This window comes from Petaurus breviceps, unplaced genomic scaffold (assembly GCF_028583685.1).
Source record: "Petaurus breviceps papuanus isolate PSGF00001 unplaced genomic scaffold, PetGlider_PUasm1.0 76, whole genome shotgun sequence".
Taxonomy (NCBI): Eukaryota; Metazoa; Chordata; class Mammalia; order Diprotodontia; family Petauridae; genus Petaurus; species Petaurus breviceps.
In genome coordinates, this window is record NW_027186473.1 from 45,537,561 (window position 1) to 45,563,781 (window position 26,221).

Consider the following 26,221-nt stretch of genomic DNA (forward strand, 5'->3'; position numbering starts at 1 on the left):
TACTAGCTGTGTGACCCTGGGCAAGTCACTTAACCCTGTTTGCGTCAGTTTCCTCATCTGTAAAATGAGCTAGAGAAGGAAATGGCAAACCACTCCAGTACCTCTGCCAAGAAAACCCCCAAATGGGATCACAAAGAGTCAAACATGATCAAATCAGATGAACAGTAACAGAGAATGAAGTAAAGAATTCTGTCATAAAACAATGGATGGCTATTGCCAGAATTTCTAGTGATCTTTTCTCATTGTTGATGGTGGTGGAACCACTGTATTTTTCATTCTATCACCTCAGGACTCAATGATCCACACAAGCAAGTTTAAATGACAATCAATAAAATGATGGTTGGAAAATGGTAGAGATGAAATCTCTACTTGAAGTAGTGCCAACTTAAAGACACAAAGGGATCATCTTCTGATCTCTCAAAGGAAGGAAGATGCCAATAGAATGGAAACTGATAAAACATCCAGAAAATGGAATATATATGTATTTGTATATATTTTTATGTATATATCCATGTGTATATATATCCTTATAAACATGCATATATGTATATATGAATATGTGTACATATGTGTGTATACTACACATATACACAAACACACAGAGAGAGAGAGAGAGAGAGAGAGAGAGAGAGAGAGAGAGAGAGAAGGTGGATAGAGGTGGTAGCAGAAGAGAAGGCAGGAACAAAGACCCTAAGGACATAAAGAGTAGATGAAAACGCCCAAACTCTTTTTTTCCCTAATGCTTATTGCTTTGGATTATTTAAAAATCACACTTAACTGACTTTAAAAAAAATAACACAGCATGGAAGTGCCTTAGCTACAAGTTTCAAAGAAAATTAAGGGGGAAGGAAATCCACAAGTTTGGATGCCAGCACAAACCTCAGTGGTTTGACTACAAAGGAGGCCACTTTTCTTGCCTATATTTTGTCCCTGCAGAGGCTTCAAATAAGAGACTTTTTACCCTCTTCCCACTTGATACATTAATTTCCATGTTCCATAAATACATATATACACGACAGTTCCCTTACCTACACATAAAGCTTGAGGACAAAGTTATTCTGCAGGTGAAGAATAATTTGACATTGTACTTGGTTTGTGCCTGGGGTCAAAAGAAGTGGTTATTGTATTCCACGGCTTGCTTCACTATGCTTCATATTAATAAAGCTACCCACATGAACAGCAACTTGGGAATAATCCTGTAGATACAAAGTCCTAGCCCTGGTATTCAAAGTGAGCTGCCATTGATCACCAAACCCATAATGGGTTCCAACGTGCCTCAGCTGAAGCACTGAGTGGTTTCATGATGATAAACTCAGAAATGAAGAATAAAGCTTTGTTGAATTACATCAGAAACAATATAGCTAAAGATATATAGCTAACATATTCATATGCTGCCTTCAAATAGGCATATTCAAATGTGTTAAACATCCAAAAACCTAGAAACTTTCTTATTTTACAATTTATCATCCTGTCAATAAAAAAGGAAAAAAAGCTAGGCCAAAAAAAAAGAGAAACATTTCCATTCATCTGAAAATAGCTTAAAAGGACTCCAACCCTTCTAACAGCTTAGGTACTTATATAGAAGAGCTGGCAACTTTCCCTAATTTGACCCATGGACTTAAATAACTGCCGTCTCAATTTAACTCAGTTTTAAGGGAAGAAAACAGCCACCTAAAAGTAGCATTTAATCCACTGGCATGAATCTTATGAGCTCCACACACAGTGGAACAGTAGTCAAAGAATATCATGGTGGGTGAATTGTTTTAAAGGGTTTATTAAAGACAAAGAAACCTACCTTAGGCTAAGGGTTAGCAGTTGCTCCTTCGATTTCAGCAGGTCCCCTACTTTAAAATTAGCACAGCCCAAGAAGCTCCTCTAGAAGAGAGAGACAGAGAGAGAGAGAGAGAGAGAGAGAGAGAGAGAGAAACATTATTAATTTTCAGACTTTCTTTTTTGAGCCATAATCATATAAAACTCATTTTGGGGAGCATGTAACAAACAGCACTTTGGAACCTGACTGACTTGATCTATTATCCTGCCAAAAAGATCCATAGATCACAGACACGCTTATTGACTACACTATTAAGCTCAATTTGGGGTGGTAGAAATGCATCTTTTTCATCAGAAACAAATAGATGAACAACCTGTGGAATGGAGATCTAGGAAATGCCCAGCATCCAGGAACTTTTAATTTCTTCTTCCTTCTCTTTGAGAACTAGGGAACTTTGAGTTTTTACCAATCCACTGTTTCTTCTTGCTATGAGGATTCCTCAAAATTCTTCCAGCCGCAGCAGCACCAACAACAGCAGCAGTGATGGTCTTGCACTCCAGTTAGGAACCAATTGGTGAGTTGGAGTTATTTTTATGTGGGACTCTGCAAGTTATAAATAGAAATGTTCTATCCTCTCCCCCATCCCCCATTTATAGTAATGTTGTTAAGTATTCATTTCCTTTGTTATTTCTATACTAGCATGGAACAATTTCATTCCAACACAAATAAAAAGAATTCTGCTCATCCAACTGCATTTTGTACGATTGCTGTTTTGACCTGTCATAATACACACCAACCATCTACTGCTATTAGCTTCCACAGTGCTCACCTCATAATGCAAAGAATAAATCTCTAAATTGTTTTTTCTTCAGAAGAAGAAAACCTTTAATCTTCCTTTAATAGCCTGCTTACCTTGGATCCCCAAATCATGTTATTAGGGCATACAAGAGTTTCTCATTCCAATCTACTGTATTACTTTTTCTATTAATATCCTCCATCTTCCAAAACATTAGAAGAGGTCAATTCTGCCTTCTTGACACAATTCTTTCTCAGCCCTGCTTCCTCCATGGATGGTCTTGAGTAGGGGAATGGATTTCAGGAAACATATTTGATTCTTTTAGAGAACAGAAGGCAATATCAACAGAAAAGTTCTCCATCATTCAGGGAATCTGATGAACAGGATGGAAAGGAATAAAATAACATAGAAGACCCAATTGGTGAGACATTCTCACAGACCAAGAGCAGAAAGTGTTGGGAAGTCAGAAGAGAGAATGGAAGAAAATAAGGCACTTGTAACTGAAGGAAAAATGAAGTCTATTAGCTATTAAAAATTGACCTAAGGGAGAAATATTTTTAAGGGTGACCTCCAAAGTTATCTCACGACTACCTTTTACTGATCTGATGTTCCAACCTCTAGAGTTCCATTCTCTATTTTCAATTTGCCTTCTCCTGGGTCTACATTTACTCATGCTTTCCTCTATGGCTGGAACGGACTCCTCAAATGTCACTTGCTCCAGGAGAAATTAAGCTTTCCCTCTTCAGATGTTTCAGAGAACTTGGCCTGGATGTCTCACATTTCCTTGTATCATAATTATGTGTTCACTTATTTCCCCATTAGATTGTAAGCTGCATAGTAAAGAAGTGGAAAATATTATAGATGCAGAAAAGAAGCTTGCACAAGTTGGTTTTTCTCATAGTATAGCCTACTGGATTCTGAATAACTTCACCTGTTGACCTTGGAAAATATTATAGATGCAGAAAAGAAGCTTGCACAAGTTGGTTTTTCTCATAGTATAGCCTACTGGATTCTGAATAACTTCACCTGTTGACCTTGCTATATAGCCTTTCCACCACAGATATCACTGTATCTCACTGCAAGGTGAGAATTCCAATATGCTCAGAGCTGATTGACGCAATGCTTCCATGGAGACCTTGGCAGCCTGCCTTAGCATTTGAGACCCTTGTTTTGGGTCTCAAAAGAAAAGCAATAGGTTGACTTGAACTCCAAAGAAAAGCATTAGAGAACTAGACACTGTATGTACTTTATTACAAAATGGGAAAACATTCACACTGCCTCTTGAAGGTATAGATGGTTGAGGAGCAGCTGGTAGGCATCTATAAATGTTGTCACAGGAATGCAAGCCACTGGCTTGCAATAGACAAGCCAATCTGGAATGCAGTAATGAGAGACTCCCAGTGTGGGTGCTTCCAAACAGCAACAGCATGCCAATGTGTTCTAAGGCAGCTTTGCAAACAGCAACAGGCATTGACAGCAGGGAAGGCTGTGGCCAGGTGATAGAACACAGGCTGAAAAATCAACGCTGTGTGGGAGACTGACCCTACATGGTTTTCTTTCCACCATAGTTATTGGTAGGGGGATGGTAGATCATGAAGAAGAACAGAGAACTTGACACACACACATAACATCACTACCTAAAATTGTAAATGGTGCTACAGTGCCATGTCGTAGATCTCCTTCAAACCAGAGAAGGCACTTTTTGGACATTATTAGGATCACAGATAAGGAACTGGAGTCCATCTAGTTCAGGATAAGAATCCAGGGTCTAGATCTGTGGATAGATTTTTAACAGATCCATGAATTTTTTTTTAATTTGATAGCTGTATTTCAATATAATTAGCTTCCTTTGTAATCCCTTTTTAAAAATTTCATGTATTTTAAAACATTATTCTAAGGAATTATATACTTTACGAGATTATCAAAGGGGTTGTCACACACACACACACACACAAAGTTAAGAGCCTGTGATCTGGTCTAACCATGTCATTTTCCAGATGAAGAAACTGAGGACCTTAATTAAATATATAATGACTACATTACAAAGTAGTATGTGGCAGTACCAGAATTTGAACCCGTCTTTCTACTGTACTAATGCCATCTCTAAAGTGTTGCTTATTCTGTAAATAAAAATGATGGTCATAAACTTTTGTTTAATTCTTCAAAGTATATAATGCAGTTTTCCTGTCTTACATCATTGAATTCTCATAGCATTCATGATGCAGGTAGGTCACCTATTACTGTTATCATTTCATGGTGGGGAAACCAAAGCTTAGAAGTGCTAAGTGACTTTCCCAAGGTGAGAGAACTGGCACAGAGGGATTAACCTGAGTCTTGAATCCAGGTCCTTTGACTAATGTGACAAAAATGGCTGGAATTTAAAGACAGAATGTGGGTTCAAATCACAGATTCAATAACTTATTTCATGTGTAACCTCAGGTAAGTGACTTCACTTCTGTGAAGGTACCACTATGCCTTAATTCCTTTATCCCAAAAACAAGGGTGGGCTGGTGGCCAGTGATCCCTAAAGTCCCCTCCTATTCTGAATCCTAAGTCCAGTGCTCTTTTCATCATACCAGACTGAGCAAATCCAGCTCTGGTTTCTTTTCTGTTTTTAACAAACCACATTCAGGCAAACAACTTAGGGGTCTATGTATGTGCTATTGTATGACATCAAATAATTAGTTTCCCTTCTTAAGTGATTCTACTGGCTCTGTATATATATGATTTCACTTTGAAGCAAGCACTCCTGTGATTTTTGGAAAAGAAAAAAATAAAAATGAAAGCAGAAAACCCTGCAAAACAGGGGGAGACAAAGTTAGGCATCCATTCCAATGTGCTAAGGGTTCATTATAAAAAACACAAAAAGCAAGCAAAAACGTCTTCCTCTGTGTTGGAGAGCTGGATTTCTATGAGACATACAAGATAAGGGATATGACAAAAACTGTAAATCACTGAAATTATTCTCCTGAATAGTATTTCAAAAATATAAGTATTATTCTAAAAGGAAAAGCTTTTAATTTTATTTAGAAGAGTAAAAAGTGATTAGGATTAGAACAAACCTTGTCAGTAATGCCTGGATTGATTATATCAAGGGAAAGCAGCTTGGATTAAAACATGCTTTTCTCAGGCTTAATCTTTTCTCTACAATTTTGCTGGTAGCAGCACATGGAGTCCACCAGCCTGAAATTGAATCCTAGCTGGGTGATCATGGAAAAATAACAACCTACTCAAGACTCAGTTTCCTTATCTGAGGAGGAGATGGCAAGAGACATGGAGCACAGAGATACATAGAGAAGGAGGTGAGAAAGAGAAAAAGGTAGGAAAGAAAGGGGTTGAGAGTGATGGGGGGAGGGGGAATACAGAGACACAGAAATTCAGAGAGTCAGGGAGAAAACTCTTGCAAAGACCTGAGATCCAAGACCAACTCTGCCCTTAACTATTTGTATGTCCATAGGCAAGCCACCTCACCTTCTGAGAGGCTTCAGAGTCCTTATCTCTAAAATCAGGGGACTGGACTTGAAGGACTTTTCCTGGACCTTGGTTTCTTCATCTATATAATGAATGGGGAGGGAGGTGATGACAGTTGCTGATCTTCAAGGGATCTTCCTTTCTGAATCCTGTGATTCTATGAACCTATGGAAATTCTCTGATTCTATGAAACTCCATCTCAGCTCAAACTCAACATAGTTTGTGTGAAAAATCTAACTGAAAACCAAGTGAAAATATATTTTCAGTGGCAGATGGCAAACTCTTTTCCTTCAGATTGTCTACGTATGCTACATACTCTGTCCTTGCCTTTCCAGGGTGTAATAAGAATGTAAATTTTAAAGATCTTCCCTGCCCCTAGGCTAATGTGCACCTGAAGCCTGGGGTGGGGGAGGCTTGTCTTTCAGTAGATACTCCTTGATTGGCCAGTGAGTCCATGAGGTTGTTACATTTTCTGAGCCAGGAGAAGGCTATATAAGCCCTGATGTGTAGCTTTGTTTAGGGACTCACCTTGAGAAGTGTTCTGTGATTTGATCTGAATTCTGGGAAGCCGTTGTTGAGAGTCCCCCGGCTTTGAAAAACCCAGAATGTGGAAACCCAGATGTTGACTGGGTATGGATGTAATGGTTGGACAGTTTGGAAATCTGTCTACTTGATGTTTCTGTCTTGATAATTATGCCTGTATACTTTGAGGTTCAGGGTGCTGACCTTTTCTCCTGAACAAGGTAAACGATATATGTCTGACTGATTAAAGTAAGCTTGTTAACCCATTTTGAGTTGCTTTCCTTTAACAAAGCAGATCCAAGAACCTATGGTAGCTGCAAACCCTGAGGACGCGCTTGGGGTGCTTGCTGCTACACAGGGCTCTCACAATTATCCTCTGCCTTTAAGGACTTTGTAGCAGATGAACATTAAATTGCCTGATGCACAATTTCTATCACTCACCTGCCTGGAGAGTAATATCAAGTCTGGGGGAGGAAGAGGGGGACAGCTGTCTCATTCCATGACCTCTCTCTGCCAGGGGTGTGCAGATAAACAATTTATCCTACTGGCCCCAAGAAGTGAAGTCAGAAATACTCAGGTTGCTCACTAAGACTGAAATGCAACTACCACCCAGGCTTCAAGCCCAGTCAGTCAGGGCTGTGATGATTCCCTGGCTGAGCCCAGCACCCAAATTAGAAGTCTTAGAATCCAGCCACAAGAGTCATAGAATTAGAGAAGGCTCCTTGGGGAGTCCAGCCTCCTTCGTTTCATAGGGGAAGAAAAGGAGGCCCAAGAATTGAAGTGACTCCTGAAGCTTGGTAGAGGAGGCCTTTTGTGATTGACTCCATTGTCTATGTTTTCACTGTTCCTGAAATTAGGTTCTTTCACTTGGTATTAATTCAGCTACTTGACTGCTATTCCCTTCAGCAGAATGTAAGCTCCTTGAGGGCATTTTTCCCCCATTTAAAAGAATCTTCTTCACTGCACAAAGTAGAAACAAACATTTGTTAAGCTGAACTGCATTGCTCTAGGCCTCTCAGGTAGAGTCAAGCAGGTATTCCAACCTGATACTTTTAAGAATTACATGCTTTTCCCACCATGTCATATAGTATTTTATATTACACAACCTAGTATTTCATTTACTGTTTGGTGACCTCTAGCCTTACAATTTTTTTTCTGGCAAAGCACTACATAAATATGTTCTCTATTCCCTAATGTTTGCATTGATCTTACCTAAATTCATCATTTCCCCACCCTCTCTCCAAGCTAACTTTACTTTCTGCTATCATCCACAGAATTTAAGGATGGGAGTGTAGGGAATTCCCAGATGAGGAAACTCTCTTTACCAATGCATCCTGTAACCTTCACTGAAATTTATAAACTCTATATTCTATATAAGTATAAGAGTATAAGAAGCAAGTATAAGAGGCAAGATGCAGAATATCAGAATATACTGAAACATAAACTCTGTATCAGTCAATCAACAAAGAGACTCCTTGTAAACTAAACAGACTGATAGCTCAACTACCTGGAAATCCTTTACCCATCACCTCAGTTATCCAGCTCAGATGATAACCAGGAAACTAGTGAAAAGCAGGAAATGCACAGTGAATAGAGCACTGGCCCTGGAGTCATGAGGACCTGAGTTCAAATCCGGCCTCACACACTTATCACAAAAACTAGCCGTGTGACCTTGGGCAAGTCACTTAACCCCAATTGTCCTCCCCCAAAAAAAGGAAAAAAAAAGAAAATCAGGGAATGGGTTGGCAAAGTCAAGCTGAGCAACCCAAGAGATGTCACAAAGGCCATGTGTAAAAGCTTAAATGCTTTAGTCAACAGAGAGAGCCCCATTTACTGTTGGTGTAGCCACAATGCTAGGAAGCAGGGTGATCTGGTTTCCCAGAAGTCTAAAAGTGTAACAAGGGAGTGTTAAAAGAGGCACTCTGACAACAGATGACGGTAAGGAAGAATCGTACAACCTAAAATAAGCAACCCTCTGGTGCCATAATGGAATAAATATCCCTACATATCTGGATAGACCTTGTGGGAAACAAGGCATTACAGCACAGAATTAGAATTATTATTTTCTTTTAAAGGACAACAGAGGACATCTCATGCTACCCATATTCTAATAGAAATCTCTTCCACAACATTGTGAACAAGTATGGTAGAACCGCCAATGATAGGCAACCCAGTACTCCCCAAGACAATCTTTTTTTTTTAGGACATTTTAGAACAAGTCTAATCATTTGGAAATTTGCATTGATATTATTGTGCCTAGTTCTTCTTCTTTTGGTCATATAAAAAAATCTAATCGTTCTTTCACATGACAATCCTTCTTCAAACATTTGAAGACAAGTATCATGACTCAATCCTTAAAAATCTTCTCTTCTCTAGCTTACACTTTCCTACCTCCTTCAACCATTCCTCATACAGCATTGTCTTCAGATCCCTCACTTGTCACTGTCACAGAGGTCACTCTGGACAGCTTCCAATTTGGCAATGTCCCTTCTAGAATGTGGCATCCAAAACACCCAGACCTAGTCTGACTAGAGGAGAGTATAATGGGACTATCACTTTCCTCATTCTGGATCTCTACTACAAAAGTCAGCCGGCCAGTAAGTCAATCTGTCTGTCTCTGATTGCCAAGACATACTTGTTATTCATATTGCACTTGTAATACAAAGTAGCATTAAGAGATATTAGGAATATGGGGGTTAGGGATGCCCTCAAAGAGTTTTAATGGTCCTGGAGGATAAGTTTATATAAAAGATATGCATAACAAATGGATATGTATATAAAAACATAGAGAAAAATTTGGGATGGAGAAGGGAGTACTAAGAATTCAGGCAGAGGAAAATCCAGAAAGATGTTATGGAAGAGGCATCTCCTAAGCTGAGCCTGGAAGGGAGCTGGGGTTTCTAGGAGGTGGAAGTAGGTGGGAGATATTTCCATTTTTCAAGGACAGGAGCACAGGCTATGTAAAGCAAAGAGGTAACAGATGTCAATAGCAAACATAAGAACTGAGGTAGAAGGCGGAGTGTATAAGCAGTAGTAAAACAGCCAGCCTCAGACAGGTTGGAGCCAGTTCATGATAAGTTTTGAGGGAGGTAGGAGGGCATTTCAACCACTGGATAAGCAAAGAAAGGGCAGGGGACAGATGTATAGGGGGAACAGTACATCGATTTGACTGGACTAAAGCTAGGCAGAAAGGGGAAAGGAGGAGTCTGTGTAGTAAACCGAGGCAGGGATGAAATCTGATCTCTGGGGAAGCCTCTCATTCACCCATGTTTATGGGGCTGTGATTTTCTCTCCCCAGACCAGAAGGCTCCTTTTCCTTGGCAGTATATTCTGGTACAGTAGAAGCATGCCAGAGGGTGAGGCCAGAACTGTCCATCTCCTCACTCTCCATACCAGTGATTAAGCAGCAGGCAGAGGAAATGATCAGTCACCCCAGCCCACATCTGCAATCTCACCAGACCCTGACTGTTGCAGGAATCTGGCCTAGGAAGCAAGTGTGGGTTGCCTGCAGGGTAATTTATGGGACTATTTCTGGCCAGCTGGACCAGCTTCTGTGAGCACTCACTTGGAGATGGATTTCCAAGAGACAAGACATGAATTCAGCATAATTCAGGAATCACTGTGCCAGCTCCCACCCTGTTAATTGAACTCTATCACATTTGTCAGCTCCTAGGCATAGAGCCAGGAAAGATGGGAACAATTAGGTTGGGAATGTCTGTGTATCCTGGGAGGGCTAAAAAATACTTACACCAACATCTGACCATGGCTCCTTGTTCTCAGGCAGGACACTGGTGCGGACCTGGTGGGGGGCAAGAACAAACACACCTTTATTTTCTAGGTGGCTTTGAAAAGGAGAAAACAGGTGCTGTTTCCCAACTGTCTTCATCTGGTGTCAGTTCAACCTCTCTGTTTAATCATTAATGAGTCCACCTTTGGGTGCTACTCACTCTCCAGACCTATAAAGCTCCCTCCTCACAGCTCCTGCTCATCTCTTCTGTTAACAGATCCCTTATAATCAGGTTCGCCTCCCTCACTTGAGGTACCTGGGAAAGTGACATCTGTACAGGGACTCACCTCCCAGCTTTCTTAAAGAGCAAGGATCATTCAGATTGATAGGGGAAAAAAATCATGAGTACTAAAGGAAAGAGATTGGGGGGGGGGGCGGTCCACACGGAAAGAGTAGAAAATATATATGTGTACTGTCTTCCAGAAAAATACAAAGACCCACACAGCTTCCTACACACCTTTCTTCCATGAACATTATAAACTATAATCTCAATCATTTCATTTCAAGCCTGGATAAAAAGAAATTCAATGCAATTATGATTCAACACGTATTTATTTATTAAGCACCTATATGCCAATGATGGATATATAAAGGAAAAAGTGAAAATAATGTCTACTTATATCCTTCTGGTAGGGAGTAGAGGGCTTATATGCAATGGGAGGTATAGCAGTAATGACTGGGAAAATGAGGGAAGGCCTCTTGTAAGAGATAGCACTTTCACTGGGCCTTGAAGGGAGGTGAAGGATTCCAAGAGACAGAGCTGAGAAGGGAGAGCATTCCTGGACTTGGGGACAGCCTATGAAAAGGCAAGGAGGTGGGAGGCCAATTTGGTCTGACCTTAGAGTATATTAGAGGAAATAATGTGTAAATCAACCCGGAAAATAGCTTGGAGCCAAAGTGCAAATGGCTTTACAGGCTGGGCAGAGAAGTTTATTTTAATCCCAGAAGCAATGGATTGTCATTGAAGCTTCTAGGGTAAAGGAGAAACATAATCAAACCTTTTCTTTTGAAAACAATTTGGCAGTGTAGAGTGATTAGGGAGTTAATAAGCACCTAACATGTGCTAGGCACTGTACTAACTGCTGGGGTGACAAAAAGAGGCAGAAGACAGTGCCTGCTCTTCAAAGATCTCACAGTCTAATGGGGGAAATGACTTGCAAACAAAAGTGTGCAAAGGAGACACATACAGGAAGAACAGGAATTGCTCCCTGCAGAGGGCTTGAATTTACCTGGAACATAAAGGGAGCCAGGAGGCAGGGAAGAGGAGAGAAAACATTCTAGCTAAGGGGAACAAACAGAGAAAATGCCTGAAGTCGAGAGATGGAGTGTTTATTTGTGGAACAGCAAGATCACTTGTGGCGTGCTCCCTGCAGCAGCACATATACTAAAATTGGAACGATAGAGAGAAGATTAGCATGGCCCCTGCGCAAGGATGACACGCAAATTCGTGAAGCGTTCCATATTTTTGAGGGGTGGCTAGATGGCTAAGTGAATAGAGCACCAGCCCTGGAGTCAGGAGGACCTGAGTTCAAATCCAGCCTCAGACACTTAATACTTACTGTGTAACCTTAGGCAAGTCACTTAACCCCAAGTGCTCTGCCTTCCCCCCTCCAAAAAGAAAAAAAAAAAGATCACTAGTGGCAGGGAGTAAGATGTAAGAAGACTGTAAAGGTTGAGGTGGGGAGGGAACTGGGAGAAATGGGTTTAGGTTATGAAAGACTTTGAACACCAAACAGAAGATTTTTGCATTTGATCTTGAAGTTGATAGGGAGCCACTGTAGCTTACTGACTAGGGAGTAACATGATCTGGCCATCACTTTGGTGAGTGAATAGAGGATAGATAGGAGTGGGGAGAGACTTATGGCAGGTGGATCCGTCAGAAGGCTCTTGCAAGAGTCCAAGCAGGAGAGTAGCAGCAGGATCAGAGGAGAAAAATATGATAAAGTGGAGAGGGTAAAAGATTGGAGGGAGATCATTGAGGATCCTGGTAGTGGCTATGTGAACAGAGATAAAGGAATTAAGTTAGGATTAAAGGAAAATAATCTAACAATTATAGCATTAAGGGGATAACCTATCGTCCAACCCACGTGGAAATAAGTACTGTATGTTTGAAATGGGCAGAATAGCTTGATTGATATGTACTTTCCTAGATACACACTCCATCTCCTGATATCATTCTAACCATTTAGGGGGGAGAACCCCAAAAACTAAAGTTCCAAGTAGGAAGAAATGATGACCCTCCTTAATACAGTAAAGATCTTTGAAGAAGGAACAATTCAGATGCTAATGTTAGTCTACCCTGAGATGGTAAAAGAATAGGAACCAAATAAAAACAAAATGTCTAGAACAAAGGATACTATGTAGAGGAATAACAGAAAGAAAATCTAGACATGCCTGTATGTGAATGAATGCAAGCCCTCTTGTAGCATCTGGAGACCCGGATCTTTGATGGACAGAAGGACCTGTCTTTCTCACATTCAACAAAATATGGTCAAGTCTAGCAACACATTTCAATAATACAGCAATGCTGATTAGCTTCTTACTATGTGCAAGGCACTGAAATAATAATTGACATTTACATAACATTTTAAAGTTTAAAGGATGTTTTGCACATATAATCTTATTAGAACCTCATGACACCCTGAAGTAAAAGGATAGAATCAAAGAGACAGAAATAGAAGGAATCTCAATGAAATCTAATCCAAACCTTTTGCTTTATTGATGAAAAAATGAAGGACCTGGGGAGGTTAAGTAATTTGCCCAAAGACACACAAGGTCAGAGGAATGATTTGAACCTAGGTCCCTTTAAGTCCAGATTGAAATTTCTTTCAACTATACCATACTATCCTTATTTAGTAAATGTATTATCTTCACTCTCTAAATGGAAACTGAAGCTAAGAAAGGTTAAACTATTTCCCTTTGGCCATACAGATAATAAGTATTAGAGAAAGGATTTAAAGCCAGGCCTTCTTCACTCCAAATCCAATCCTCTATCCATATGTGATTGTCTTCATATGATTCACATAGAATCTTATCCATATTTTTGTTGTTATTCAGTTATTTCAATCAGTTCTGACTCTTCATGATGTCATTTTGGGGTTTTCTTGGCAAAGATGCGGAATGGTTTACCACTTCCTACTTCAGATCATTCTACAGATGAGGAAACTGAGGAAAATAGGGTTAAGTGACTTGCCCAGGGTCATCCAGCTAGTAATTGTCTGAGGCTGGATTTGAACTTAGGAAGGTGTTTCCCTGATTCCAAGTCCAGTACTTTATCCACTGAGTCACTCCGCTGCCCTGTTCATATTTAGAGGGCATATTAGGAAAAACATTCTTAATCACTGAGTGGGAGACGATGAACGAAATCTAGTGAAACTATTTGCTCAGATCTATTCTCATCCAGGTCTTAGGACCTTGAACTAAAAGGCATCTTAGACTTGGACCCAGTCCATCTCTTTTACCATAAGCAAACAGAAGCCTAAAATGACATGTGAATTGGCCAAGGTCACCCAGATAAGAAATTGGCCGAGAGATATTTCAGCAACTTCATATCATTCTACATGAAGTTTGCTTAAGGGACTGCAGATTATTCCAGTGGAGAAGAAGACACTTGAAGAGCCTCTAATAACAGCTTTCAAGTATTTGAAAGGTTATCATATGGAACATGGATTGTTCTTATTCTGCCTTGCCCCATGATGCCAATCTAGATCAACAGAGAGCCATTGGCTGAGACTGATTTATATTTAATATAAGGAAAAAATACAACATAACCATCAGCACAATCTAAAATTGAAAAGAATCTAAAATTTGCCTCAGGAAGGAGAACCTGTCCCAATACCCCCTTAGTACAGGTCTTCTGGCCAAGTCAAGGATAGAACTGAGGGAGGGATCCTTCTTGATGAGATGGCTTTTGAGGTCCTTTCCAACGTTGCTTTTTTTTTTTTTAATTCTAGGACTGAGGGGAGGGATGTGCCTTCTCCTACCTACTTCGTGGACATTCATCACAGAACTATGTCCTCCTGGAAGATTATAAACCAATGCAATCTCCTACTAAGCCTATAGAGAGTGCATTGGAGAGTGTTACATCACCAAAAATTCCCATCTAGTCCTGGCATTATCTTCTGGAGCCTCAAAAGTACTCCATTCCTAAGTCCTCCATCTTCCAAAGTGCATCTTATCCAGGTCATTTCTATGTCTTGTAACTGCAGAAGCTGAAAGAAGAATCCTAGATAGAAGCACTTAAGTTGAATGTTCCAGACCTAAAATCATGAAAATAGAGGAGGAAAAGAAGAAGAGGAAAAGAGGAGAGGTGGTAAGAAGGGGAAAGGACAAGAAAGGGGGACAAGGGGGAAACCAGAAAGTCATCATAAGATTGTAAATCTAGAACTAAAAGTGCCCTTAGAGGTCATTCAGTGTAGAATACCACCCCCTCTCTTCCCATTTTACATGAGAATAATAAGGTCCTGGGAGATTACTTTTCTCCCTAAGGTCAAACAGATAGGAATCATAGGCAGGATTTGAATTCAGGTCCTCTGACTTTAGAACCAGAGTTTTTCCTGTTGGGCCATTGCACCCATGGAAAAAGAGAATGAAAAGGAAGAGTAAGGGGCAGGGGGGAAGGGAAGAGAGAGAAGAAGAATAGGGATAACAGGAGGGGAAGGAATTCTATCCTGAACCTGACATTCCATCTACTCTCTACATGCCTTGGAATTGGCTAACATCCAAACCTTGTTACCCCCACTTCTTAGAGTTTAGCACTGCCTTCAAGGCTCAGCTTCAAATGAAAACTCATTCTCTACTCTAGTTTATAGAGCTTTCTCCCACCCTAAATTTCATTCTACTTTATTATCTATACATGCTGGATTCTCCCCCCCCCCCCAATATAATATAATCTCCCTTAAGGAAGAAATTATTTTATCACATGCACCCAGCATAGTGCCTTGTACAAAGTGGCACCAAATAAGTGATTTTTGAATGAACTTGATCTTAACTTATGCTGAGCCCTTAGCAGCCAATTGGAGCAGGCCCTAGACAGAGGCAGAATATAAGAAAATTAATAAAGACATTGGAGGATTGATAAGAAATATAGACTTGGCTTTGAATGTCCAGGGATGTTGTTGTCCTTGGTCATATGTCTACATTGCTTTACAAAGAGGTGGTCTGTGTGTATGAAGCATGAAGTGACTGACTTGAGCTACTGACTGAGGGGATTCATAACTTATGCAAATTAAAAGCATCAGATCCTGGAGCCCAACCACCATTTTAACACATGAGCCATGATCATAACCTTGTACTTATTCTCAATTGGCCATTGCTAAAAATCCCTCACAACATAAAAAGCTTTAAGTTGTATGAAGCACTTTACTCATAATAACCCTGTAAGGCAGGTAGCTCAGGTTCACTTTATGTCTGAGGAAACTGATTCTCAAGAGTTTTCTTTCTTTTGATAAAAGATCAGAGCAAAGCATCTCTTCTGGATGGTCCTTGAAAGTGGGAAAAGCAGCTAATGATTCTGCTACAGCTGAGAGAGCTCAGTTCCTCAGTCAAATGTGAGGAAATGTTACAGAGGGCCAAGAGAAGTTCGGAGGCCAGGATATACTTGACCAGAGGGGTTCCTGACAGTATATAGTAGGTTTTGCCTAGGGCTTTAACAAAGAGCCTCCCAAGAGATAAAGTCTTTACATTCAGATGTTGGGTGGAGAAGCCTTGAGAGAAGGTGAGAAAGTCAGCTAACTAGAGAGGCATTCAGCATACCTAAGCCCTCTAAAGGATGGGAAAGAAAAAAGAACAAATGAAAGAAAATGTATATGATACAGGATAGGGTCTCACTAAGGCTAATCTTTTTTTTTTCTTCATATACAGCATAAAATAATTGTGTGACAAGCCATACCAAGGAACTTTTCCATGACAAGAAAGTTTTACAAGTTTAAGTTGGTTTCCTTGGGGCATGATGACAGGTAGAAATGCCTCCTTTCCTCAAGGAAAATAAAAAGAGAGAAGGAAGATCTGTCAGCATACCAGTAAGAATTGAGGCCAGAGACAAAAGAAACTACTGGCACTTTACACATCTCCCCCAGACTCTCCCATTGCACCAAGGCAGGAGGAGTTGTCGAACACAGTGAAGGTTGAATGTTGTAACATCTATGCTAGAATATTTGGGGGGTGGTGGCAAATAAAAAGTGGGAAGTGGCAGTGATGCCATGCCAAGTGGGTTGAAGATCAGTGTTCCAGAGTTCACATATATTCACCAAAAATAAGGGATCCTTCTCTTCCCTTATGAAGCCACCAGCCTAGTTGAAACTGATTATCTCATTGCTTCTCACCTGAACTACTACCATAACCTTTCAATCCATCCCCCTTTCAGCTACCATTGTGATTTATCTAAAGACTATATCTGATCATATAGACATAGCCTTGCCAACAAAGGCCCACAAAGTCAAAGCTTTGGTTTTTTAGTAGCAATGTATAGCTATGAGAGTTTGTGGTGCAGGAGATGACTTTTGTGAGTCCTTTGGGCAGCAAGGAGGTCAAATCAGTCAATGACTAAAAAAATTAATTCAGGCTATTCACTGGAAAGTCAAATACTGAAGCTGAAGCTTAAACACTTTGGCCACATAGCGAGAAGGGGAGGCTCACTGGAAAACACCATGATATTGGAAAAAATTGAAGGTAAAAGAAAAGTCAGAAGATGAGATGGATAATGTCATGGAAACAGCAAAGATGAGCTTGGACAGACCTTGAGAGATAGTGGAGGATAGAAAGGTCTGGTGTGTTACAGACCACGGGGTCTTGAAGAGTTGGACATGACTGAATAATAACCAAGAACAACATTTTGACCATGTCAGATCCCCCTCACCCCTTACACTCACTCAGCAAATTTCAGTAGCATCCTATTACTTCCACAATCAGATATAAACTCCTCTGTCTGGCATTTAAATCTCTTCATAATCTGGTCCCTTTCTACCTTTAACCAATCTTTGTCACTTTACACCACTAAATGCACTCTACAATCCAGCAATGCTAGCTGGCTTCCATTTCTTCAAATATGGAGCTCTATCTTCTGCCTATGTGCCTTTGTACACATGCCTAAAGATATTCTGTTCTTTCATCTCCACCTCCCTGCTTCCTTTAAGACTCAGTTCAAAGTCAACCTGCTACAACAGAAATTTCCAAATCCCCTAGGTTAGTAATGCTTCCCCTTTTAGATCGCTTTCCATATATGTGCACATATCTTGCAAGCACCAAATTATTTTCATGTTGTTTTCCCATTATAGTATGAGCACCTTGAAGGAAGAGATTATTTTTGCCTTTCTTGGGATCCTTAATACTTAGCACAATTCCTTGGCATACTATAAGAGCTTAATAAATGATGCTGAGTGATATGAGACTTATGTTTCAGATATATCCAGATCTGTCTAACTGGAAGGTGACAGGTGAAGAATTTATTATACCCAAGAGAAGGGGTTCCTGGCAGTAGGCTGGAGGAATGTGATATAATGAATATAATAAAGCATTCCATAGCTACAAAATGCCAAATATTTTAAATATTTATTTAAATAAATAAAAAGAATTAGAAAGAAAGTAGGTGCTAATCAGTTGGAGAATAGTTGAATGAGTCATGATACATGAATATAAAGGAATCTGACAGGAATTCAGAGAACTATGAAAAAAATTTATGTGAATCAATACAGAGGAAAGAACACAGAATCAAGAAAAAGAATATATGACTAATAATGTAAATGAAAACAACACCAAAATGCTGTCAAATTTTATAAATAAATCTTGGTCCCAGAAAAAAAGGGGAGAAGAAACAGACCTCCATCCTCTTGGTAAATAACTGAATGACTAGACGTGAAAATAGTTGAAAAAATAGTAAATACAGTCAGCTGCATTTAATTCAAATTACCCCTTTTTACAACAGAGGAAAACAGTGGTATGGAGTTTATTAGAAAATGATTCTAATGTTAAAAAGGAATAAATAAAAGATATTAAAGGGGAAAAAAAGATTACTAGAAGATCCTCATTAGGGCAATATCAGCACACTACCCCCGTCCCCACACACACCCAAGTAAACTATATCCTATCCTCCCCCAGGAAAACCACACACTGGAAAATTACCCACAGTTAAGAACTTAAGAACTTTTCCCACTAAAAAGCACATCAGCTTCTTTACCTTTCCAACCCTCCAGATCTTTGGTTTTGTCTTTTCTCCCACTTACCCCTCCCTCCCTTTTTTTTTTTTATTTTGTTTTTTGCTCTTTGGGGTTTTTTTTTTGTTTGTTTGTTTTTTTGACATGTAAAAAGGTCCAATTTACATAAGAGATAAAATCCCAAGTGATCACCCTGCCTTGTAGCCACAGCAGGACTTCATAATACAGACTACAAGGGGGGAGGGGGAAGGGAGAAAGGAGAACAGCAGGAGGGCACCAGGCAGTCCTCTAAGGCTATAATTTACAGGTGAATTTCTGATTTGCTTCAGTTAGGGATTTTCTACATTGGAAATCCTCTCCATCAAATAATGATGATGATGATTATGAGATGAAGATGATTATAGAAATTCTGAAGAGGAAAAGGAGAAACTCACACCCTCTAGGAGATGCACATTCCCAGACACCCTCAAGATCAAGCAGATCTTCCACTAACAAAATCACAGGTCAATTCACAGCCATGTAATCCTCTTAGTCATTTCCCATCCCTGTATCTCAGTTCCCTTATTTGTAAAGTGCTTTCAAATAGCACAGTTCCTTGGACACAGTAGGTGCCTAATACATGGTTGCTGAGTTAAGTTGAGAGATCAGCAGGGTTGTCCCACAGACTATGAAAAGCTTCTTCATTCATTAGCAATGGTCTTAGCACACTCACATTCACATAGTAAGGATGCTTGTCACCATTTTCCAGATTCAGTGAATTAAAGCAAAAGGAAATAATTCATCACTGCGGGATTTCCAGGAAACAATTCTCATCATGTTTTAAGGCAAAATTGAAAAAACAAAACAAGGAATTTCAAAAAGCATCTGGGCCTAGGCTCAAAAGGAATGGAGGTTGAACCCTACTTTAGATGTTTGCTAGCTGTGTGACCCTGAGCAAGTCATTTAACCTATGTCTGCCCTCAGTAAAATGAAAGAACTAATAGCCCCTATCTCAAGGCTCTTGTGGGGATCAAATGAGATAAATTTTTAAAAAATGCTTAGTACAATGCCTGGAACACAGTAGGAACCTGGAAATAGTTGTTCCCTCCCTCAAAGCAAACAGGCAAACCCCCAAAGGTACACCTTACATGCAGGAGCTGACACCTTTACAACCCAATGAAGGGGTAAGAGCACTGACCTGAATCAGGGGACCTGGTTCCTGGTTCTGGCAAGCTCATCTGTCAAAATGAGGCCAATAATACTTGTCCTACCTACCTCACAGGATCATTATGAGGAAAGAGGAGGGAGGGGGAGGAGGAGGAGGAGGAGGAAGGGGAATGAGAGGCAGTTGGGGGGCCTAGATGAGAGCCAGCCTTGGAAATAGGATGACCCAGCTTCACACCCTGCCTCTAACACACATACTAGTTAGATATACAGAAGCGGGTTACTCCACCTCTCAGTGCTTAGGGAGACCCTGGAAATCAAGAAATTAGTGCTGAATAGAAGGTCTGCTTCAGGTAGGGATTTCCTATGCTGGGAGTTCTTTGAGAACATAAACACACATGCATGTGTGCACGCACATACACACGTACATACACATGTACACACACACTCACAATCAGGAGTAGGAGAAGTAAGAGGAGGAGGAAGAGGAGATAAGTAGAAAAAGAGAAAAAGGTAGATGGAAAAAGAAGACAAGAAAACTGACTTTTAAGGATCACTTTCAAGTTTACAATATATTTTGACATCTTTTATTTTATTTCAGCCTCCCAACAGCCTGATGCACAAAGTATTACAGGTGCTAATTTTCTGATTTGAGGAAACCAAGGCTCAAAAGTAATATGACTTGTCCACAGTCACACAGCTAGCCATTGTGAAAAACAGGATTAGAACACAAGTCTTCCCAACTCCTAGTCCAGTGAGTGCTCTGTCCCCTTGGCCATGCATGCTTTTATTATTATTCTCATCCTCAATTCCCTGCATAAGATTATTATAGCAATTGAAAATCATTTTCTGCTCATATAATTCCATTCAAATTTCATGTACATTACATGAACAGTTTGCCTTTTCTCCTAATTGCATCATTATTCGGAAATTAAAATCATTATTGTATATTCTTTTAACCTTGAAGTCAGAGATAGATGGGGAATGCTCAAAATTCATTTTCCACCTTTTAAAAAATAAGGACTTTCAATAGAACAAAAAGCATCATAATGCATGCCACCTGGCTGACTTATTTGCTATCCTTAGGGGAATATAAAATAATATTTACTCCTCTAAGCAGTGCTGAATTAAACGTCCTTCTTAGCCTTTAGCCGCACGCATCTCCGTGACCTAGCCAGTTCATATCCAGATTAGCGCATAAAGTGCCAGACCTGTGGTCAGGTGGACCTCAGTTACCTACTACAGCTGGGTCACAATGTGAGCTTGAAGAATGAAAATTCAGCATGAATTATAAAATATCAAGTGGCATTTAATGAGTCCCAGTTTAATAGATGTAACAAGTGGGAGCTAGTTGAAAGTTTTAATACATTCAATCCTTAGTAAGTCTCCACTTGTTTTTCATCCCATGTTTGTAAAGTGCTGCTGCTATATACCATATTACCAATAGTTGTATAATGCTTTTTTAAAATCAAAAGGAAGAAGACTTCAGATGGAAATACTGCCAATGCAATGAAGGAGAGGCTTGTTATTACCTTAAACAAAAATGTGATGCATGTAACTGACTGCTAGGAAACTGGTCAGTCATAATAAAATAAGATGAGACATTGGATTACCTGAATCTATGATATAGAATATTAGAAAATGCACTGATGAAATAAAAGAAAGAAATACAAAAGTGCACCAGCTCTTTTTGTGGTTTCCAAATGACAAGGAATGGATGTGTTACAATGAAAGACATGGAGCATCTTTTACTTGTAAGATTTGCAATAAAAAAAAAAACACAGAGCAGTCATTCAGACAAAAGTGTCAAGTTTAATTAAGGCAATAGAAAGAAAATGGAAATGAAATGGATAGTGAAGAAATTTTTACTGCACGTGTTGATTGGTTCAGGTGTTTAAAAAAAAATCAAGTTCAGATGCACAGAGTTAAAATTCCCAGAGAGGCGAACAGTGTAGACTAGGACCTGACAGCTAAATACAATGATGTTTTGAAGAAAATAATCTCAACTATGCCCAAAGGGCTATAAACATGTGCATATCCCTTGGCCCAACAGTACCACTTCTCAGTCTGTATCACGAAGATTTCATAAAAGTGGGAAAAGATCTACATGTACAAAAATATTTACAGAAACTCTTTTTGTAGTGTGCAAGGATTGGAAATTGAGGGGATATCCATCAATTGAAGAATGAATAAATAAGTTGTGGTATATGAATGTAACCGAATACTATTGTGCTATAAGAAATGATGAGCAGGCAGACTTCGGAAAAGCCTGGAAAGACACATATAAACTAACACTGAGTGAAGTGAGCAGAACTAGGAGAACATTGTACACAGTAACTGCCACAGCGTGAGAGGACTGATTCTCAGCAATGCAAGGACCTAAAACAATTCCAAAGGACTTGTGATGTTAAATGCCATCCATATCCAGAGAAGGAAATATGGAGTCCGAACATAGAATGAAACAGACTGTTTTCTTCTTTTATTTTGTTTTGTTTTCTTTTTCATGGTTCCTCCCATTTGTTATAATTATTCTATATGACATGACTAATGTGAAAATATGCTTAATAGGAATATATATGCAGAGCCTATATCAGATTGGAGAAGAAGGAGGGTAGGGAAGGGGAGAAAATTTAAAATTTATGGAAGTGAATGGTGAAAACTAAAAATGAATAAAATAACTAAAAAAAATCTCAAAGGAATACACTGACCACATTTTTTTTAAATGTGGGTAAAACATATTTATTTTAGAAAAGGATGCTTTTCAGAACATATTTCTAAGAAAAAAAACCCTGGTTTTTTTTTTTTTTAAAGCAATCGGGGTTAAGTAACTTGCTCAAGGTTACACGGCCAGTTATTATTTCTGGGTGTGGTGCTGAGTATCTGAGCCCAGATTTGATCCAGGTCATCCCAACACGAGCTGGTGCTCTTACACGCTGAGCCACCTGGCCACCCCTAAGCAATTGGGGTTAAGTAACTTGCTCAAGGTTACACAGCCAGGTGTTTCTGGGTGGGTGCTAAGTGTCTGAGCCCGGGATTCGATCTCCAGGTCTTCTCAACACTGGAGCCGGTGCTCTAACTTGCTGTGCTACCTGGCCGCCCCAAAACCCTGTTGTTTTTTTTTAAACTTGTTTTTAAGGGTCAATGGACTGTTTAACATGTTTATTGGGAGGGAATACAGAAGGAGATCTTAAATTAAAACTACTGTTTATTTATCAGTCTTGAAATCCTCACATTCTGAAAGGCTATAACCATCGATCCTTTCCAGTCCTTTTAGCTGTCAAATAAGAAAGCATCTAAGGTGGTTTTCAAAGACAGGTTTTTAAGTTATTTTAGTCCAGCTGTTGAAAAATATTGCAAGGACAATAATATCTCATTTAAAGCATTATTGATTTTAGATAGTGCCTCAGGTTATCCAAGTACACTATGTAAAAAAGTGAGCATGCAAATTTCTTAATATGTAGATAAAGGTCTCTATTCTTATTAGCGTACATAGGAACCTTTAAAAAGAGAAGACAGTTTATCCTATGCTAACATTTTAAAAAATATATAATATTTTATTTTTCCCCAATTACATGTTAAAACAATTTTAATTTATTTTTTTTGCGGGGGGGGAAGGCAGGGCATTTGGGGTTAAGTGACTTGTCCAAGGTCACACAACTAGTAAGTATTAAGTTTCTAAGTACGGATATGAACTCAGGTGCTCCTGACTCCAGGGCTGGTGCTCTATTCACTGTACCACCTAACCGCCCCATTAAAGCAATTATTAAAAGCTTTGAGTTTTATATTCTATTTCTTTCTCCCCCTTCCCTGAGATACTTCTTATACATGTATGCTTCTAACATTTTAAATGGCAATAGCATTTTCATCATATTGTCCAGCTTAGGCCCATCTTAGGTGTTTTTTTTTTATTTTTAAATTTTGATTATTTTAAAATAAACTCGAATGAGAAAGAGATTCATTGAGCCTTTTGGGGACTCCCAATTTTATCTTTACACAGGCCTGCTGGAGTTTGGGTACAGAAGTCACTTGTCCAAAGGCTGCCTCTTAGTAGCCCAGTGAAGGACTCCAACTGGGCATCACAGAGGGAACTAGAACCAGAAATCACAAGTAGGAGAGCAGACAGGATCAGATTTGGTCATCTACATGGCACTTTTGATGATATTAAGTACCTGACTGTTGCTGGTCAATAAACAAATAGATAAACAAAATTATTTTCAATAACCATTTTAAATAATAGTATTTCTCAAAATAATGAGAAGTAAATAAAATGCCATTATCTTAAAACGAACCAACATTGCCAAGGAGTAAGGAAAAGACACATGATGGATATACTTAGATTGTGGCATGTTAGCACAGGTAACTTGCATGTGCCAAGTAGTATAAATGAAATTCTCAAGAACAGGAGTGCTAGGGCAGAGTCAAGATGGCAGAGTAGAAGCAGGACGTCCAAACGGTGGGCTTCCACCTTGCCCAATCAATGTAAAAAGGGGACTCTGAAAAACTTTGGAGCTGCAGAACCCACAAAATGAAACAGAGAAGCTAACCTCCCACTGAGGACAGCCCGGCAGGCCAGCAGGAATCGGCCAGGGCAGTGCTCTAGGAGACAAGCCAGGCCAGCGTGAGCCAGAGGTTTTAGCCCCAGGGAGGGTCTGACCAGCACCTGGAGGGACTGCAGATCAGCAGCAGCTGTGGCCATTTCCAGATTTATCATCACATAGATGGAAAGGAAAAAGTAAGAGGTCAATGCAGTCTGAACTTTGGGACACAGTAAGTAGGAGTGTGTCAACTTTTGCCCCTAGGGAAAGAAACTGCTGAGATGCCCATCACAGCCAGCCAGCGCCCTGTGGCAGCTTTAGCTCCTGGCCTACAGACTGTAGGGGGACCAAGCAACCAATCTGAGGGGTAATCGCTCTTGCTTTAACCTGCTTGGACCTGGATTGCAGTCTAGGGTGGGGGTCCTGGGGTGTATGTCCAGCTTGCCAGAGCGTGTGGAGGCCTCAGAGAGGGGCACCCATCTAATACCTCCAGAAGCTGAGAAAACCCCAGAGTTTGGGACAAAAGCTCCCCTGTCTGGTGGCAGAGTCCTACTGTGGCAAAAAGCCCAGGGGTCAAGTGAATGAGGGGCGACATGACCAGGCAAAGGAAACAAAGCAGGCAGAAGATTCCAACATTAGACTCCTATTTTGGGGGCAAAAAGCAAAGCATGGAACAGGAGGAAGACAGTGAAGTCAGAACTCCTGCACCAAAAGCTTAAAAGGAAAATATGAGCTGGTTACAGTCCATAGAGCACCTTAAGAAGCAGATAAGAGAAGTGGAAGAAAAATTGGGAAGAGAAATGAGAACGAGGCAAGAAAATTATGAAATGAGAGTCAACAGCCTGACTGAGGAAAATAACACCTTAAAAAATAGACTAACTCAAATGGAAAAAGAGGCTTAAAAAGCCAATGAGGAGAAGAATGCCTTAAAAAGCCAAATTTGCCAAATGGAAAAACGAATCTCAAAGCTCAATAAGGAGAATCATTGCTTCAGAATTAGATTGGAGCAAATGGAAGCTAATGACTTTATGAGAAATCAAGATGCTATTAAACAGATCCAAACAAATGAAAGAATAGAAGGTAATGTCAAATATCTCATGGGAAAAAAAAACACTGACCTGGAAAATAGATTCAGGAGAGATAATTTAAAAATTATTGGACTACCTGAAAGCCATGAGCAAAGTAAGAGCCCAGAAATCATCCTCCAGGAAGTTCTCAAAGAAAACTGCCCTGATGTTTTAGAACGAGAGGGCAAAATAAAGGTTGAAAGAATCCACCAATCACCTCCTAGAAAAGATCCCAAAAAGACAACTCCTAGGAATAGTATAGCCAGGTTCCGGAATTCCCATATTAAGGAGAGAATATTACAAGCATCCAGGAAGAAACTATTTGAATATTGTGAAAACACAATCAGGATAACCCAGGATCTGGCAGCTTCTACACTGAGAGATGGAAGGGCTTGGAATATGATATTCCGGAGGGCAAAGGAGCTGGGATTAAAACCAAGAATCACCTACACAGCAAAACTGAGTATCATGTTTCAGGGGAAAATATGGTCATTCAGTGGAATAGAGGACTTTCAAACATTCTTGCTGAAAAAAAGAGAGTTGAATAGAAAATTTGACATTCAGAAGAAGCAAGAGAAGAATGAGAAGGTAAACAGTGAAAAGAAATCATAAGGAATTTATCAAAGTTCAACTATTAACATTCCTACATGGAAAAACAATAATTGTAACAGATGAAATTTTTCTCAGTATGAAAACAGTTGAAGGGAATAGAATTTTATATATGTGTGTGTGTGTGTGTATGTCTATGTCTATATATGAAGGTATATGGGCATATGAATACATATGTGAATGTGTGTATATATTTTTACAGGTATACATAGATAGAGGGCATAGGACCAATTTAATAGGAAGGGATGATACTTAAAAGGTGAAATTAAGAGGTGAGAGAGGAATATAATGAGAGGAGATGGGGAGAGACAGAATCTGATAAACTATCTCATATAGAAGAGGCAAGGGAAAATGGTTACAATGGAGGGGA

At 39.7% G+C, this 26,221-nt stretch overlaps 1 protein-coding gene and 1 non-coding gene across 5 annotated transcripts in view; one reads left to right on the plus strand and one right to left on the minus strand.

Annotated features, from left to right (window-relative positions):
• Window positions 1-26,221, minus strand: part of INPP4B (inositol polyphosphate-4-phosphatase type II B) — a 1,018,353-nt gene that overhangs the window by 351,959 nt on the left and 640,173 nt on the right. For 3 of the 4 annotated variants that reach the window (XM_069105434.1, XM_069105431.1, XM_069105430.1), the window contains exons 8-9: window positions 10,309-10,359; window positions 1,796-1,875 (exon numbers count right to left, since the gene is read on the minus strand). In XM_069105434.1, coding sequence (XP_068961535.1) covers window positions 1,796-1,875; window positions 10,309-10,359 — 131 coding nt within the window. Of the gene's footprint in view, window positions 1-1,795; window positions 1,876-2,144; window positions 2,367-10,308; window positions 10,360-26,221 lie in introns of those variants that run through there. The other variant, XM_069105433.1, reaches the window with a different exon arrangement.
• LOC138175211 (U6 spliceosomal RNA) lies at window positions 11,708-11,814 on the plus strand. The gene has a single exon (XR_011171930.1). It is a non-coding gene; the product is annotated as a U6 spliceosomal RNA (small nuclear RNA).